Genomic DNA, 14,915 nt, shown 5'->3' with positions numbered 1-14,915 from the left:
ATTACCAGCTACAGTGGTCTATAGACTGACCTACATGGTCTATAGACTGTCAGAATGCTTCTCGACATTATAGCCTTATTCAGATGGCTATATCTAGAGTTTTAGAGCAGATAATCGAGTGATTCAAATTGGAGGTGAAAGCTTATCCTTTTAGCTTTCCAACGCCGCGTAGAACGCCTGATTTGACTAAGTAAAGAAGAAATGGCAGCTGTTTTAAGATCGGTGCGCGCTGCAGGAATCGTCAGAATGCATTACTGTACAGCCCTCTTGGTCGATCGACTGGTCCCAGTGGTCGATCGACCACCCCACGAGCTGACGCGCAAATTAAAAGACAAGGAAGCCCATTGTAATTAGGTTTAGGAATAAGGGTTTTACGTGACATTCCTATATAACGTAACCCCTTCCTATTCCTGAACGGGGATTGATTAGCTTAGTTTTATTCATTCACATTAGGGTTGAGACTTATCAGTATCTAGTTTATGGTTTCCTTGAGCATCTTTTAATAAAGTTCTTCTTCGCATCCGGATTCATTCGTTCCGCCTCCCTTATTTCTGGTATTTCTTGTTTTGATTTTGTTCTTTCTTTGTAGTTTAGAATTGTTAGTCTAGATTTCCCAAAGCCAATTTCTCGTTTCATGTTAGTTATTTGTTTAGTTAATTTAAGTATGAAATCGATTGTTTTATATGTTAAGTTTTCTGTTGTTAGTATTACCAGTATGAGTAGCTAAACACCCCGTGCTAAGATGTAGGGGATCTATGGCGTAGATGGCATTAGAATAGTGACCCCGAATTAGGGCATGGTCGATCGACTGGCTTAACTAGTCGATCGACTAAGTCGTGTGGTCGGTCGACTGAAGTAGTTGGTCGATCGACCAGACCGTGTTTGATTAGCGTTTGTTTGATTCGTTAAGTGCAATATCTAACAATGAGACCGAGAGGAGACTTGTTAGATGCTTAGTTTTGACCAACCCGTAGATCGAGAGATAGGGAAGGGCATTATTTAATGAATTAAGACGACTAAATTGCCAAGATGGAAAGATAAGTAATTTAGGATTTAGGAATCACTTTTCAGGGCGAGAGCTAGTATTAGTGAGACTTAGGGACCAGTAGCATAGGCCGAAAGGAGCTACTAGTTAACTTGGACCGAGAGGACTTGTTTTACCCATCCTACACGACTGTATTTTGGACTTACCTAGGATTATGTGCCATCGCAGTTATAGTGAACCGACCGTCTTAGCATTTCTTTTATCATTGTTTACGTCCTTTTTTACTTTTATTTGTTTATTTAGTTTATGTTTTTAGACTTAGTTATAATTCATATCAAAACCCCCCTCACTGTTACCGTTAGATTAAAATTGAAAGCAACTATTATCTCCCTACCTCCCTGCGGATCGACCCTGTTACCACTAGCTTCTGTTAGTTCTAATAGGTTTTATAAATATTATTTTTGGTGCACACAACGACAGGCATCAAATTTTCGCGCCGTTGCCGGGGAGGCAGCGCTAGTTTTAGTTGTTTTTTATTTTAGTTTGTGTTTCACCTCAAGGGAAGACTGAGTACCTTGAGGCAGTTCTTACCATCTTCTCTAGTGTTGTTTTGTTAGGTCCTACAGGTCCTATCTACATGATTAAGAGTCCACCCATGTTCCATTCTCAGGAGCAGCAGGTGGAGTTTTGTAGGAGATGCGGCGAAGAGGGACACATAGCTGATACATGCAGGACCCCTATGGAGAAGATGTTTGCTTTTCATCGATTTAGGCACGACAATGCGTATAATTACGCTTCTATTTCACCGCATCAACCATATGTGCCTCCTTATGTAGCCCCACCACCATCCACTCCGTCACAGCAAGAGTCGAATAATGAAGTTGCAGAGTTGACGAGTCTAGTGCAGCTGCTTATGGTGGAGGTACAGAAAAGTAATGCGACGAATGAGGTCTCAATCACGGAGCTGAAATCTCAATTTTCTACATTAGATAAGAATGCAGCTGAGATACCGAGTCAATTTCACTCTCTGAATCAGCGTATTGAGACCGTACATGCAATGACGCTGAGGAGCGGGGCTACTCTTGATGGACCCGAGAAAGCTGCTGAAAAAGGGAAGAAGAAAAAGGGCGAGAAAAAGAGGATCAACAGTAATCACGGTCGATCGACCGCATCACCCAGTCGATCGACCACCCTTAATTCTTCAGCGACACTTTCTGATCCTTCTGACCATTCTGGAAAAAAGGAGAGTGGTCGATCGACCGACCCCACTGGTCGATCGACTGAGGAAGCAGCTGATGACGAACCATTCCGTCCTCCAATGCCAGATAACTTGAGGGACTTCTTGTTTCGGGGTACGACGGCCCCGAAATTATCAAGACAAGATCCAAATGCTGATGGGTCAGTTCCGGTTCCAAAGTATGACCCGACAACGGTCAATGGTTCATTCTTGAGATGGTCTGAAGAAGGTTCGAGCTACAACAAGGACAAAGTAGTGGATTTTCAGCCTAAATCCACTGATGCCGGTATGAGAGACTTAGAAGAGAGGGCAAAGCTACTTCTGATAGCCCCTTATCCAGAGAGACTAGTGCCAACCAAAGATGAGGAAACATTCGATAAATTCAAAGATTTAGTGCGTAGTCTTAATGTGCAAATACCTTTATTAGAGCTAGTTAATCAAATACCTGCATATATGAAGTTTATGAGACAACTGCTAGCTAAGAAAAGGTCTTTGAATGCTGTCGAGTCTGTGCATTTAACTGAAGAGTCTAGTTCATACTTAACTCACACTGCTGATCGTAAACTGTCTGACCCAGGTAGTTTCTCTGTCCCCTGTAATATTGGTACCTTTTCAATTGAGAAGGCATTATATGATCTAGGGGCTAGTGTCAGTGTTATGCCTTTGAGTCTGGCTAAGAAATTGAAATTAACTAGATTTATCATTATCGATATGATCTGTACAAATGGTGACCGTTCTGCGATTCAAATGCGTAGGGGTCTTAGAAAATGTGCCTGTTCAAATTGAAAAGTTCTTTTTTCCTGTTGACTTTGTTGTTTTGGATATTCCTGAAGATGTCAACACCCCAATTATTTTGGGAAGACCGTTTCTGCACACTGCTGGTGCAATAATTGATGTAGGGGAAAGAACTTTGAGATTTAAGGTAGGAAAGCACTCCATATTGTTTGCCCAGTCTCATAAAAAGAGAGATCCTATGTGCCCCGTTACTTGCAATGTGATTTCTGAAAAGAAATCTTATGTTGAGATTCCTACTTCCTTACCTATGCCTATTCCTGTTGTAACACCTCCGCCCCAAATTGGGAGCAAATTGGAAGAAGATTCTTCTGTTTTGACTGTTGCAGGAACTGGTTTGGGGAAGAAAGAACCGCGGATCGCTCCAGTTGTGAAGGAGCCCATTGTTCAGAGAGGCGGTTTGGGATGTCTGAGCTATGCAACTGACGAGGAGCCGGATGAGGAGCCTAAGAAGAAGGAGCCAGTCAAAATTTCGGAGTCGGATCTTGAGTGTGAGGAGCTAGAAGATGATGGCCATGCTTGGGAAGATGCTAGAGATGATCCATTGAGTATCCCAGTCGGAGTAGAGTGGAGTCCAGCTTCTGAGATGAGCACTGCGGAAGCTACTTCATGTAGACAGAAGCCTTGGTCGGAGATTTTCCACAGTTTCCGTTGATCTATTCGTTTCTTAGACCTTTTAAAGACTATTTTATGGCTTTTAGACTATTTATCGTTTTTCGTGTGCGCGAGACTTCGCATTTTAATTGGTTTGCTTAGGATTTATTTAGGCTATAGACTGTTACTTTGGGTTTTGCGCAATTTTGGGCGCGTTATTATGTGTAATTGCAGGTTCATAGACCATATTAGCTAATTCGAAGAAATCAGAAACTTACAGCAGGTATCTCAGTCGATCGACTGGCCTGTGTGGTCGATCGACTGACCGCTACAGTTCCAGGAGCTTCTGTTCCTGTCACCCTGGTCGATCAACCATGTTCGCTGTTGTACCTGTTTTCGATCATTCCCCTGCTGTGTTTGGTCGATTTGCGGAGTTGAGGGAGTATTTTCTCCACTTTATTTTCCGATTCATTTCTGTTTTCTTCCGTTTCCTTATCTTGCACATAATTTTGCGTTTCGTAAATTGCTTTCTCGGAATTACGCGCGGTACTTTTGTTTGTCTTTTCAGGTACCTACGGTAGCACTGATGGCTACTGAAACCTCCAAGCTCACGCTGGTTTGGGGAGGTTTCCTTTTGCGCTTAAAATCTTGTGAGTTTCTGAGTTTAACTTCATGTCTTATTTAGTTATAATAACGCAAAAATCCCATTTCCCTTTTGTTTCTTTTATATGATTTTGCACAATAGGGACATTGTGTGATTTGGTTTGGGGAAGGGTTTTGCGTCGCATTTGCATTGGTTTTATTGCATTTCAGTTTGCATTTGTTGTTTATTTTCCTCTTATATACAGAAAATACCAAAAAACTTGAAAATTTTCAAAAATTCAAAAATGCACGTTTATTTTAGCATATAGGTTGAGTCGGAACGGTAGTATTTCAATGATGACATTGCGTTTGCAGCTGTTTATGCCTAAGCCATGCTTAATTGACATGTTATTAGTAGAATCACATATGCATACCTACGAGTTTTTGTTAAAATATTTGTTGGATTATAGACTTGACCTGAATTTTGGCAACCTACTTATAATTTCTAAGGATTAGAGCTCATATAACTGGTGTCATTTGTGACCGGTTTCATGTAGGATTGTGAGTAGTTACTCCTTGCATATCATGTATCATTAATTTGCACATTTATGAAATTCAATTGCTTTTTGCCTGCATACATTCGGGTTAGTGGTTGGTGTCACATGCAGGGAGGTGCTTATAATTTCCCCTTTATTTTATTTTACCTATTGAACTCCACATTAGCCAAATTTGCCTGTTGACCCTTAGCTACATCCAAATTTAGCCTGCCTTGTCAAGCTAGTATAATGTATGCTTTTGCGGTATATAATTTATTGTGCCAAGTTTGGTCTGTATTGCGTTATTTGGAGATGGTAGAAAAGAAAGAAGGAGGATGAAAAGAAAAGAATTGGAAAAGAAAGAAAAGAAAAAAGAAGTTGAGAAAAATTCAAAAAAATGAGAAAAAATGATGAAAGAAAGAAACCGTGAAAGGAAAAGATGTTGTTTGTAGACGGTTTCACTCCTATGCTTTATTTACATTTAATAAGGAGTATTTTCAGTTCGGTTTGGTGAGTTTTGTGCCAAATGAAGGGCGCATGTGCTTAATCCTATAAGTGAGTTGGAAATGGATGTTGTCATATGGTTTTGTTTAGGTACTAGCTTGGCCGCCTATACCTCCACATTTCCATAAATGTTTTGCCTTTTCTCACCCATTGCCTCACTTTACCATCTTTTTGTAAGCCCTCGGCTGTGACAGGACCTTGTTTGGTTGGAATGTATGTACGGTAGTTAGAATTGTCTATCATATTAGTTGCATGCATGATTATGTGGATCGTAGTCTAGGTGAGAGGCTATTTATCTTCCTCTCTTACACGTATATGCTTATCCTTTGCTTCATGAGAGAAGAGTGACCCGTGAGAGTCCAATTTTAAAGGTCTTGCAAGGTCGACGGTTCAGCAATTTTTTAACGACTACATAACTCGTTTGCATGATTCATATTGCTAATTGATTGTTAGTTGTTGAATTAAATTGGTTTAGGCTATTCGGTTTGCATTTCGCTCTGAGATTGAACTCGTTCCATTAGGTTTTAGGATCGAGTCTAGTTCTTGCTTGGGGACAAGCAAGGGTTTGGTTTGGGGAAGTTTGATGCGTGTCATTTATATGATGTTTTACACCCTATTTTACACGCATTTCAGAGCTCAAATATGTAGTTTATGCTACTATTTTCCCTATTTCCGTCTACTTTCGTATTTTTGTATAATATTGCAGAGATGTGAAGAATCCAGCGGAAATCGAGCCAAATCCGTCCCTAAGTACTTAGCATTGCATTTGACGTGGAGTAAAGACTCGGGAAGCGAACTTGGTGCGCATTTCAAGGCCTGAAAGACGTATTTCCGAGAGTTTAGAAGTGGATTACCAGCTACAGTGGTCTATAGACTGATCTACATGGTCGATAGACTGTCAGAATGCTTCTCGACATTGTTGCCTTATTCAGATGGCTATATCTCGAGTTATAGAGCGGATAATCGAGTGATTCCAATTGGAAGTGAAAGCTTATCCTTTTAGCTTTCCAACGCCGCGTAGAACGCCTGATTTGACCAAGTAACGAAGAAATGGCAGCTGTTTTAAGATCGGTGGCGCTGCAGGAATCGTCAGAATGCATTACTGTACAGCACTCTTGGTCGATCGACTGGTCCCAGTGGTCGATCGACCACTCCACGAGCTGACGCGCAAATTAAAAGACGAGGAAGCCCATTGTAATTAGGTTTAGGAATAAGGGTTTTACGTGACATTCCTATATAACGTAACCCCTTCCTATTCCTGAAGGGGGATTGATTAGCTTAGTTTTATTCATTCACATTAGGGTTGAGACTTATCAGTATCTAGTTTACGGTTTCCTTGAGCATCTTTTAATAAAGTTCTTCCTCGCGTTCGGATTCATTCGTTCCGCCTCCCTTGTTTCTGGTATTTCTTGTTTTGATTTTGTTCTTTCTTTGTAGTTTAAAATTGTTAGTCTAGATTTCCCAAAGCCAATTTCTCGTTTCATGTTAGTTATTTGTTTAGTTAATTTAAGTATGAAATCGATTGTTTTATATGTTAATTTTTCTGTTGTTAGTATTAACAGTATGAGTAGCTAAACACCCCATGCTAAGATGTAGGGGATCTATGGCGTAGATGGCATTAGAATAGTGACCCCGAATTAGGGCATGGTCGATCGACTGGCTTAACTAGTCGATCGACTAAGTCGTGTGGTCGGTCGACTGAAGTAGTTGGTCGATCGACCAGACCGTGTTTGATTAGCGTTTGTTTGATTCGTTAAGTGCAATATCTAACAATGAGACCGAGAGGAGACTTGTTAGATGCTTAGTTTTGACCAACCCGTAGATCGAGAGATAGGAAGGGCATTATTTAATGAATTAAGACGACTAAATTGCTAAGATCGAAAGATAAGTAATTTAGGCTTTAGGAATCACTTTTCAGGGCGAGAACTAGTATTAGTGAGACTTAGGGACCAGTAGCATAGGCCGAAAGGAGCTACTAGTTAACTTGGACCGAGAGGACTTGTTTTACCCATCCTACACGACTGTATTTCGGACTTACCTAGGATTATGTGCCATCGCAGCTATAGTGAACCGACCGTTTTAGCATTTCTTTTATCATTGTTTACGTCCTTTTTTTACTTTTATTTGTTTATTTAGTTTATGTTTTTAGACTTAGTTATAATTTATATCAAAACCCCCCTCACTGTTACCGTTAGACTAAAATTGAAAGCAACTATTATCTCCCTACCTCCCTGCGGATCGACCATGTTACCACTAGCTTCTGTTAGTTCTAATAGGTTTTATAAATATTATTTTTGGTGCACACAACGACAGGCATCACTTTCTCTCACTAGGAAAAAACTTCCAAAAGCAACCAAATTCTTCAATAAATCTTCAAAAACATCAACTCAAGATCTTCAAGTTGTTCAATCGCTAGTGTATCTAATACTTCCGTTTCAAACATAATATAGAGGTATAAATCGATTATCTCTATGCGAATTTTTTAGAATTTTTTTTATTGTGTTTAATGTTATCCCATAATTTTAAATTTAATTTGTAAGTTGTTATTGTCGATTTTGAATGATATGAAGAAAATATTTAATTTGATTGTTGTTGTTGTAGATTTACGGTTAGTATTTTGCTCGAACTTAGTAATTGATTTTTCGCCAAAAAATTAAGTTTAATTTGATTGTTGCTGTTCTAGATCTAGAATTATATAAATAAACTGTCAATTTATTGTATGTTCGTTTTTTCTAACTTAGAAATTGAGAAATTAATTCTCATTTCATATTATTGTTGTTGTTGTTGTTGTTAATGTCGATTTTATGTGTTCCAACTGTTTGTGCGAAAAAATTAGGGTTAAGACATGATAAAATTTAGTAATAATGTTCGTTTTATTTTGTACTTGTTAAATTGCGATTTATGAAATTAACTTTCGTCAAATACTCGACACCTATTACTGTAACCTTGTTACTGTAACATTTTTACTGTAACATTATTACTGCATGCCATGATGTAGTTATTATTGAGAAATCGTTCGTTACTATTGAACTGAACTTGAAATATTGTTACAACATTGTATATTTGATATTGTGTGATTTAATCCAATTAAATTTGTTGGTATAACATTGTCATTAATTCACAAGAGATGTTGATCACTAATGATGGATTATCGGCTTTCACATATATTTTAATCATTAATGGTCCAATGTTTTGTTTTAAATGTCAGGAAATTTGAAGAATAAGGTTTGAGAAATGAACCAACATAAAACAAGTCGCGCAAAGAGACGATGTATATAAAGAAGAGAAAGACGCTGACAAATCAGTTATGAAGATAGGAGTAAAAAGAGAAACTTTATTGAAGTTGAAATGCTAGTAGAGACTTTTAACATTATGTGTGATTATGATGTATATTTGCTGTAAACTTTTCACATTATTGTGATGTGATATTGCAAAAACATTTTAGCATATCAGGGTCGGCTAGACTGGTGTGTATTCACTTGCATTTTGTAGTGGAAATAATTTAAGTTTGAACTTTAAACACTGTTTTCGTGTTACTTTGATGAATCAACGTTGTTACAGTAACATAATTAGTGTATCATTGTTACCTTAATGAACAAATGATGTTACAGTAACACCGCTACTTTAAATATGTTTAAAATTAATCTTTACCATTACATTTAAGAATTACATTATACCTGTCTTATATAATAAATGAAATAATTAATTTTTATTGTAATATTAATACAGTAACACTATTACTGTAATATTGGTCTACCTTTGAAGTAAATAATGAAACGTAGATGTTATAGTAACAATGTGTTACTCTAATGAATGACTGATGTTACTGTAACACTATTACTGTAACATGGCAGAATAAGGATTGGTTGTATCATAATTAAGAGGAACGCACAAAGTTCTCTAATAAACTAAAACAACAAAGCGGTATTGACCATACAATAAACAACATTAGACTATACGGCCTGTTAGAAAATTTGAAGTACAATCTTAAAGTAACTAGATAGGACTATCATCCACTTTTTGGCGATATTTTTGTGTTGTTCGATTTCTCAAACCTTCTTTTCCAAATTTTTTGACATTCAAAACAAAACATTATTTAGAAAATGGAAGGAAGAAATTTGAATAATATCGTCTTCTTCACGCCTATCTTCTTGATGACTTTTAAACGAAGAACATGCCCTAATCTCTATGTTTCTTCCTTCTTTCTTGCATTGCTATGTACCGTCTCTTTGCACAACTAGGGTTTTTTGTCTGTATCGTCTCTTTGCACAACTCAACTTTTTTGTTGGCTGATTTTCAAACCTGAATAATAACTATATTATTCCATGAAGTAATAATGTTACAGTAATAATGTTACAGTCCGTTATAAAATCCGCAACGAACTTAATGAACAGGTAAGTAACAACGCTAAAAATAGTTAAAAATTGACAAATCAAACAAAATGACGACAAAGCAAACACATATATCAATTAAAAGCCAACAAAATCGAATCGTTGTAATTGTATTAAAAGCAACTACAAGATCTAGATCTAGAAATAACCTATAAATTAGTTGAAGGTATGCAATCGAAATATGCAATTTTAATTAAAAGATCTGAAATCAGAGATTGATTAAGTTGTTTAAATTACTAAACTGATTCAATCTTGCATTGATTGTATCATGAATTAGTTGAACTGCTTAAACTAATGGAATCATGAATTTCTTGAACTGATAAAATTGACATTTTAATTTGAACATCAATTAAAGAAAATGAAATCTAATAATAAAAACGATTTGTTGTAATTGAATAAGAATTACAAAAGCAAATAGAACAAACCTGGAAATCGATTGAAGACGAGCAATCTAAGTTTGCGAAAAAAGAGTTTAATTAAACTGCTCTGATTTATTGAATCGTAAATCATAAATTGTAAATTGACATTAGGTATGCGATCAATCCAATGATCTGAAACGCGAGTTTGATTGAATTGTTCAATTGATTGATTCTTGAATTACAAATTAACACTAGGTTTGAATAATTTAAAGGAATTTATGTTACAAGAGAACGAAATATGGGTGATTATAATTAGGTTTAAAATTTTGGGGGAGTTGAGTTACTGAAGGGAAAAAAAAGTTGAAGATCGTAATTCATTTAGAGAGAGAGAGAGAGAAAGTAGAATAAGAGAGAGAAAGTGGGAATCAGTTATGGGGCTGCTAGGTTATAATTTTAGGTTTATATAGTATGAGATAGGATTAATCTCAGCCCTTGATTTGTGTTAGATCTAATGGTGGAGATTAATAGGACAAACTCACCTAAAATACCTAGACTCACCAGATGCAGTTTCTATATATATATTATACATATATAGTAATCGGATCATGTAAGTATGGCTCATATATTTGAGGATTGAGGATTAATACCTTCATAGTATTTAGGCGGACCAAATAAGTGCAAATTAATAATTTCACCCAGCCACTATATAAGCCCCTTTTTATCAGCCAAAACCGTCATTATCTCACAAATCTCCTTCTCCCTCTAACATCTACTGTAACTCGTTTTTCCATTATTGAGCTCGGCGTGATCTCAGTTTAGGCGTGATCTCAGTTTATTCTTCTCATTCTTATCAATTATCATACTATTTCAATCATATTCATGTTGTCAGGTACGTTATTGTTGTTAACTTCATCTTTTATGTTCTCTTTAATTTGTAATTTTAGCTTTAAATCACATATTTTTCGTTTTTTCGTACCTATGTTTCGAATTAGTAGTCATGTTACTACGTTTCTTCTACTTTTATTTCTATGTTTGTCTTGTTTTTTTTTTCTTCTAGGTTTTCTGCACTAATCTGCGCTTATTCAATCATAATCCTGATGTCAGGTACGTTATTGTTCTTAATTTCAGCTTTATGTTCTCTTTATTTTGTACTTTCAGCTTTAAATTATATGTTCTTTTATTTTTTGACAAATATTTCCAATTATTAGTTATCTTACTGTTGTTCTTATAATTTTTGTACCTAAAAATATTTTATGTGCATCTTAATTCTTATTTCATGTTTTACGTTTTTGTTTGCCCTAAGATTAAGTTGTCATATTGATATTCTTACAAAATAAGATTGTTGTGATATGAATTGTCTAATTTAGTAAAAGCTGATGGGCGTGATATGCATGTAGTCTCATTTTGTGCCTTACAGCAAGTCCGATATTGTTTTACAGAATATGTGATATTGTTTTCCAGAATTTGTGATATTTGTTAGGGGGATATGTAACGTTGTTCAGTGACCTGTGTCATGTTGTTTTCCTTACACCATGTGTGATATTGTTTTACAGAATATGTGATATTGTTTTCACGAATTTGTGAAATTGTTTAGCGGGATATGTAACATTGTTCAGACATTTCTGTGATATTGTTTTCCTTCATATCTCTTAACTTTTACTTGTTTGTTTACATTGTACTTTTGTTGTTACTTCTTGCCAGATCCTACAAGTACTGTAATTTCTTCTGCCCCTAACGATATTCATGAGTCTGCAATTACCTCTAACGATAATAACGATATTCTTGAGTCTTCAATTATTTCTACTGTACATATTGAACCACCTGATGGACCTAGCTCTACTCCACATGTTGAACAACATTCTGTTCCTTCTCGTGTGCATCAACTTCTTTTGGACTCCACACCTGGTGGTAGTGAATTGTGGACAAGGAAAGTTGCACTTGAGTTTAAACCTCATATTGGAGTAATTTTTGGGACCTTGGAAGAAGCTATTAGTTTTTATGGTGTGTATGCAGAAACATGTGGTTTTGAACCTAGGAAGTCTTCCCCAAAAAGGTCTGATTCTGGTGATGTTCAGTATAAATTTGTTGTTTGTAAACGTGAAGGTTTTAGAGATCATAAGAGGAAGGCTATTGTTTTATATAGTGGAGAGGACCATGCAACTCCCAAGGCATTTGATATCAGAATCACTAAACTAACTAGGATTGGTTGTACTACTATGATTGAGTTTTGCTATAATGGGGATGGGTATGTTGTTTTCCAATTTAGTGAGTGGCATAATCACCGTCTTTGTTCACTTAGAAATAAACAATTTCAAAAAAAAAAAAAAAACACAGGCACCTCCATCTTTACCATAAAAAGACAATTATTGATCATTCAAAGGTTAATCAAGGCCCAACAACGACATTTAGAAATGTTAAGGAATATGTAGATGGCTATGAAAATGTGGGAGCTCAACTCGTTGATTTTAAGAATTTTGGAAGGGATATCAAATGTTTCATAGGAGACCGGGATTCTCAACTGTTTATTAACCATTTCGAGGATAAACGTGATACCAATCAAGGTTTTTACTTTGCTTATGAGGTGGATTCTGGGAAATGTTTGGTTCGTGCGTTTTGGTGTAATGTAGAGTCTCGTAGAAACTACTCTTTGTTTGGTGATTACATCATTTATGATCCAACTTACAGTACGAATAAGTATTGTATGGTTTTTACTCCTTTTACTGGGGTAGACCACCATAAAAGGTCAGTTACTTTTGCTGCTGCATTGCTATTTCATGAGGATGAAGACTCGTTCAAGTGGGTCTTTGAAAAGTTCCTAGATGCTATGGGTCAGCGAGAGCCACACTGTATCATTACTGACTCATGTGCTGGAATAAAGTTGGGTTTGCATGCTGTTTTCAAACATGCTAGGCACAGATATTGCATGTGGCATATCATGCAAAAGCTGACTGATAAAGTTGGGCCTGCAATACCGAAAGAGACTGATTTTGTGAGCCGTTTGAATGCTATTGTTTGTGATGCTGAGTTACAACCTCTGGAATTTGAAGAAAAGTGGTCTCAGTTGGTTAATGAGCATAATCTTGAAGGTAATTCTTGGTTGTCAACCATGTTTAGAAAATGGATCCAAGCTCATTTTCGTGATATTCCTATGGGTTGTCTATTAAGAACAACTCAACAATCTGAGAGTCAGAATAATTTTTTCAAGCGTTTTGAAAATGCACATGGTTCACTTGTTGAATTCTGGATGCGGTTTCAAAGCGCCATACTTAAAAGCAACTTGATAGAGACGATGACTGTACTCTTCCACAATTATCTACTTCTCTTAAGTTGGAAGCTCATGCTTCCAAGCTTTATACACATTTTGCTTTTGCATATTTTCTACTAGAAGCTACTGCTTCTATTTGTTCCCTTAGTGTTGGTGGCTTCACACCACCTACCAACGGTATAGAGGTAATTGGTATAGCTGATGCTAGAACGCAGAAGACCTATCAAGTCGTCTACAATTCTACAACCAATGATGCTGAATGTTCTTGTAAGTTGTTCAACATAAAGGGTATTATTTGCAGACACATTATCTGGGTTTCCTCCGGGAAACAAGTAGACACTTTGCTTGATAAGTACATCCTTATGCGGTGGACCAAGAATGCACACAAGATCCCTCTTTATGGTTTACATGGTGAGTTAATGGACGACATTGATGCCACTGGTTTAAGAAAGTTGGAGATGTGCAAGTTATGGTCAGAGTTCTACGCAACTATCAATGTGCTCAAGAATGTGTCTAACAATGAGATCACTGATCTTGCTAACACACTGAAGCAATTAAGGGTCAAACTCAATCCGCAATCAGAGTCAATGACCAAAGAGCAGGAGTTGGAGATGCTTCTTGGATGCAGTTCCTCAACTTAGGTGAGGATTCTACCACCTCGTCAGGCAAAGAACAAGGGTAGTGGGAAGAGAATGATCTCCAAAAAGCAACAATGCATAGCCAAAGCAGAGAAGCCCAAAAGGCTTTGCCGTAATTGCAAACAAATGGCTCACCATTATAAGCGTAACTGTCCTGATGCTTTTGTACCCAATGCCGACAATAAGGTATGTTCACCATGACAAGTATGTGTATGATTTATATTTTAAGAAACTTTATATATGGTCTATGGTCACGAGTCAGAAACAATATCACACGTTATGAGAAATAATATCATACCTTATACTAAATAATATCACTATTTTCAGGATAACAAAATATGATATTGTTTATTACATATGTCACGAGTCAGAAACAATATCACACGTTTTTATAAATAATATCACTCCTTATATAAAAAAATATTATTGTTTCAGCTTATTTTTATATTTTTCAGGGGAGTTCAGATCAGGATGATGCTGATGATGGTTGATCGGTTGAAGGATTTTTCTTTTGATGGCGCTCATTAAATATAGTAGCAGCAAATAGAAGATATACTTTGTAACAACCCGGATTATAAAACAAAGGAAAAACTTATATAAAATAAATATCAGAGTACGATACTGATAAAAGGGTCAAGGTGGCGGAAATACCTGACCAATCCGGTTCGCTACTAAAACAAAGACAAACTAATACATTATTCAAAGGGTTCTTAAAACTTAAAAAGCAAACTCCTATTTCATTATTAAGCTCGCTTCGCACATTCCCCAAGCAAACATCAACCAGTCAGCAACAAGCGTTCAACCTGAACAACCTGAGAATGGGGGTCGACAATCAGTCGGGAGTAACTAGATGCTCTCCCAGTCATGTTTACTACAATTGAATATAACCAACAATCATTAACAATTGAAATGTAAAACCAGTAAACATGTGAGATCATCTATACTCACGAAACCCATCACAAACTTACCATAACTTCATCAATCTTAGACGGGTGCAAACATGCAAACCTAGACCAGATGCAATCACTAAAC

General features: G+C 36.6%; 1 protein-coding gene across 1 annotated transcript; it reads left to right on the top strand.

The window, feature by feature from the left end:
* The first annotated feature begins 2,042 nt into the window (after positions 1 to 2,042).
* LOC141649688 (protein FAR1-RELATED SEQUENCE 5-like) lies at positions 2,043 to 13,886 on the top strand. The gene is made up of 4 exons (XM_074458370.1): positions 2,043 to 2,133; positions 11,682 to 12,225; positions 12,315 to 13,066; positions 13,366 to 13,886. Exons 1-4 carry the CDS (start codon positions 2,043 to 2,045, stop codon positions 13,884 to 13,886), a joined length of 1,908 nt encoding a protein of 635 aa, XP_074314471.1.
* The last annotated feature ends 1,029 nt before the right edge of the window (positions 13,887 to 14,915 follow it).

Source organism: Silene latifolia, chromosome 3 (genome assembly GCF_048544455.1).
Source record: "Silene latifolia isolate original U9 population chromosome 3, ASM4854445v1, whole genome shotgun sequence".
Classification (NCBI taxonomy): Eukaryota; Viridiplantae; Streptophyta; class Magnoliopsida; order Caryophyllales; family Caryophyllaceae; genus Silene; species Silene latifolia.
Note: the sequence above shows the minus strand (reverse complement) of the source record. Positions and strands in the feature narration are given on the sequence as shown.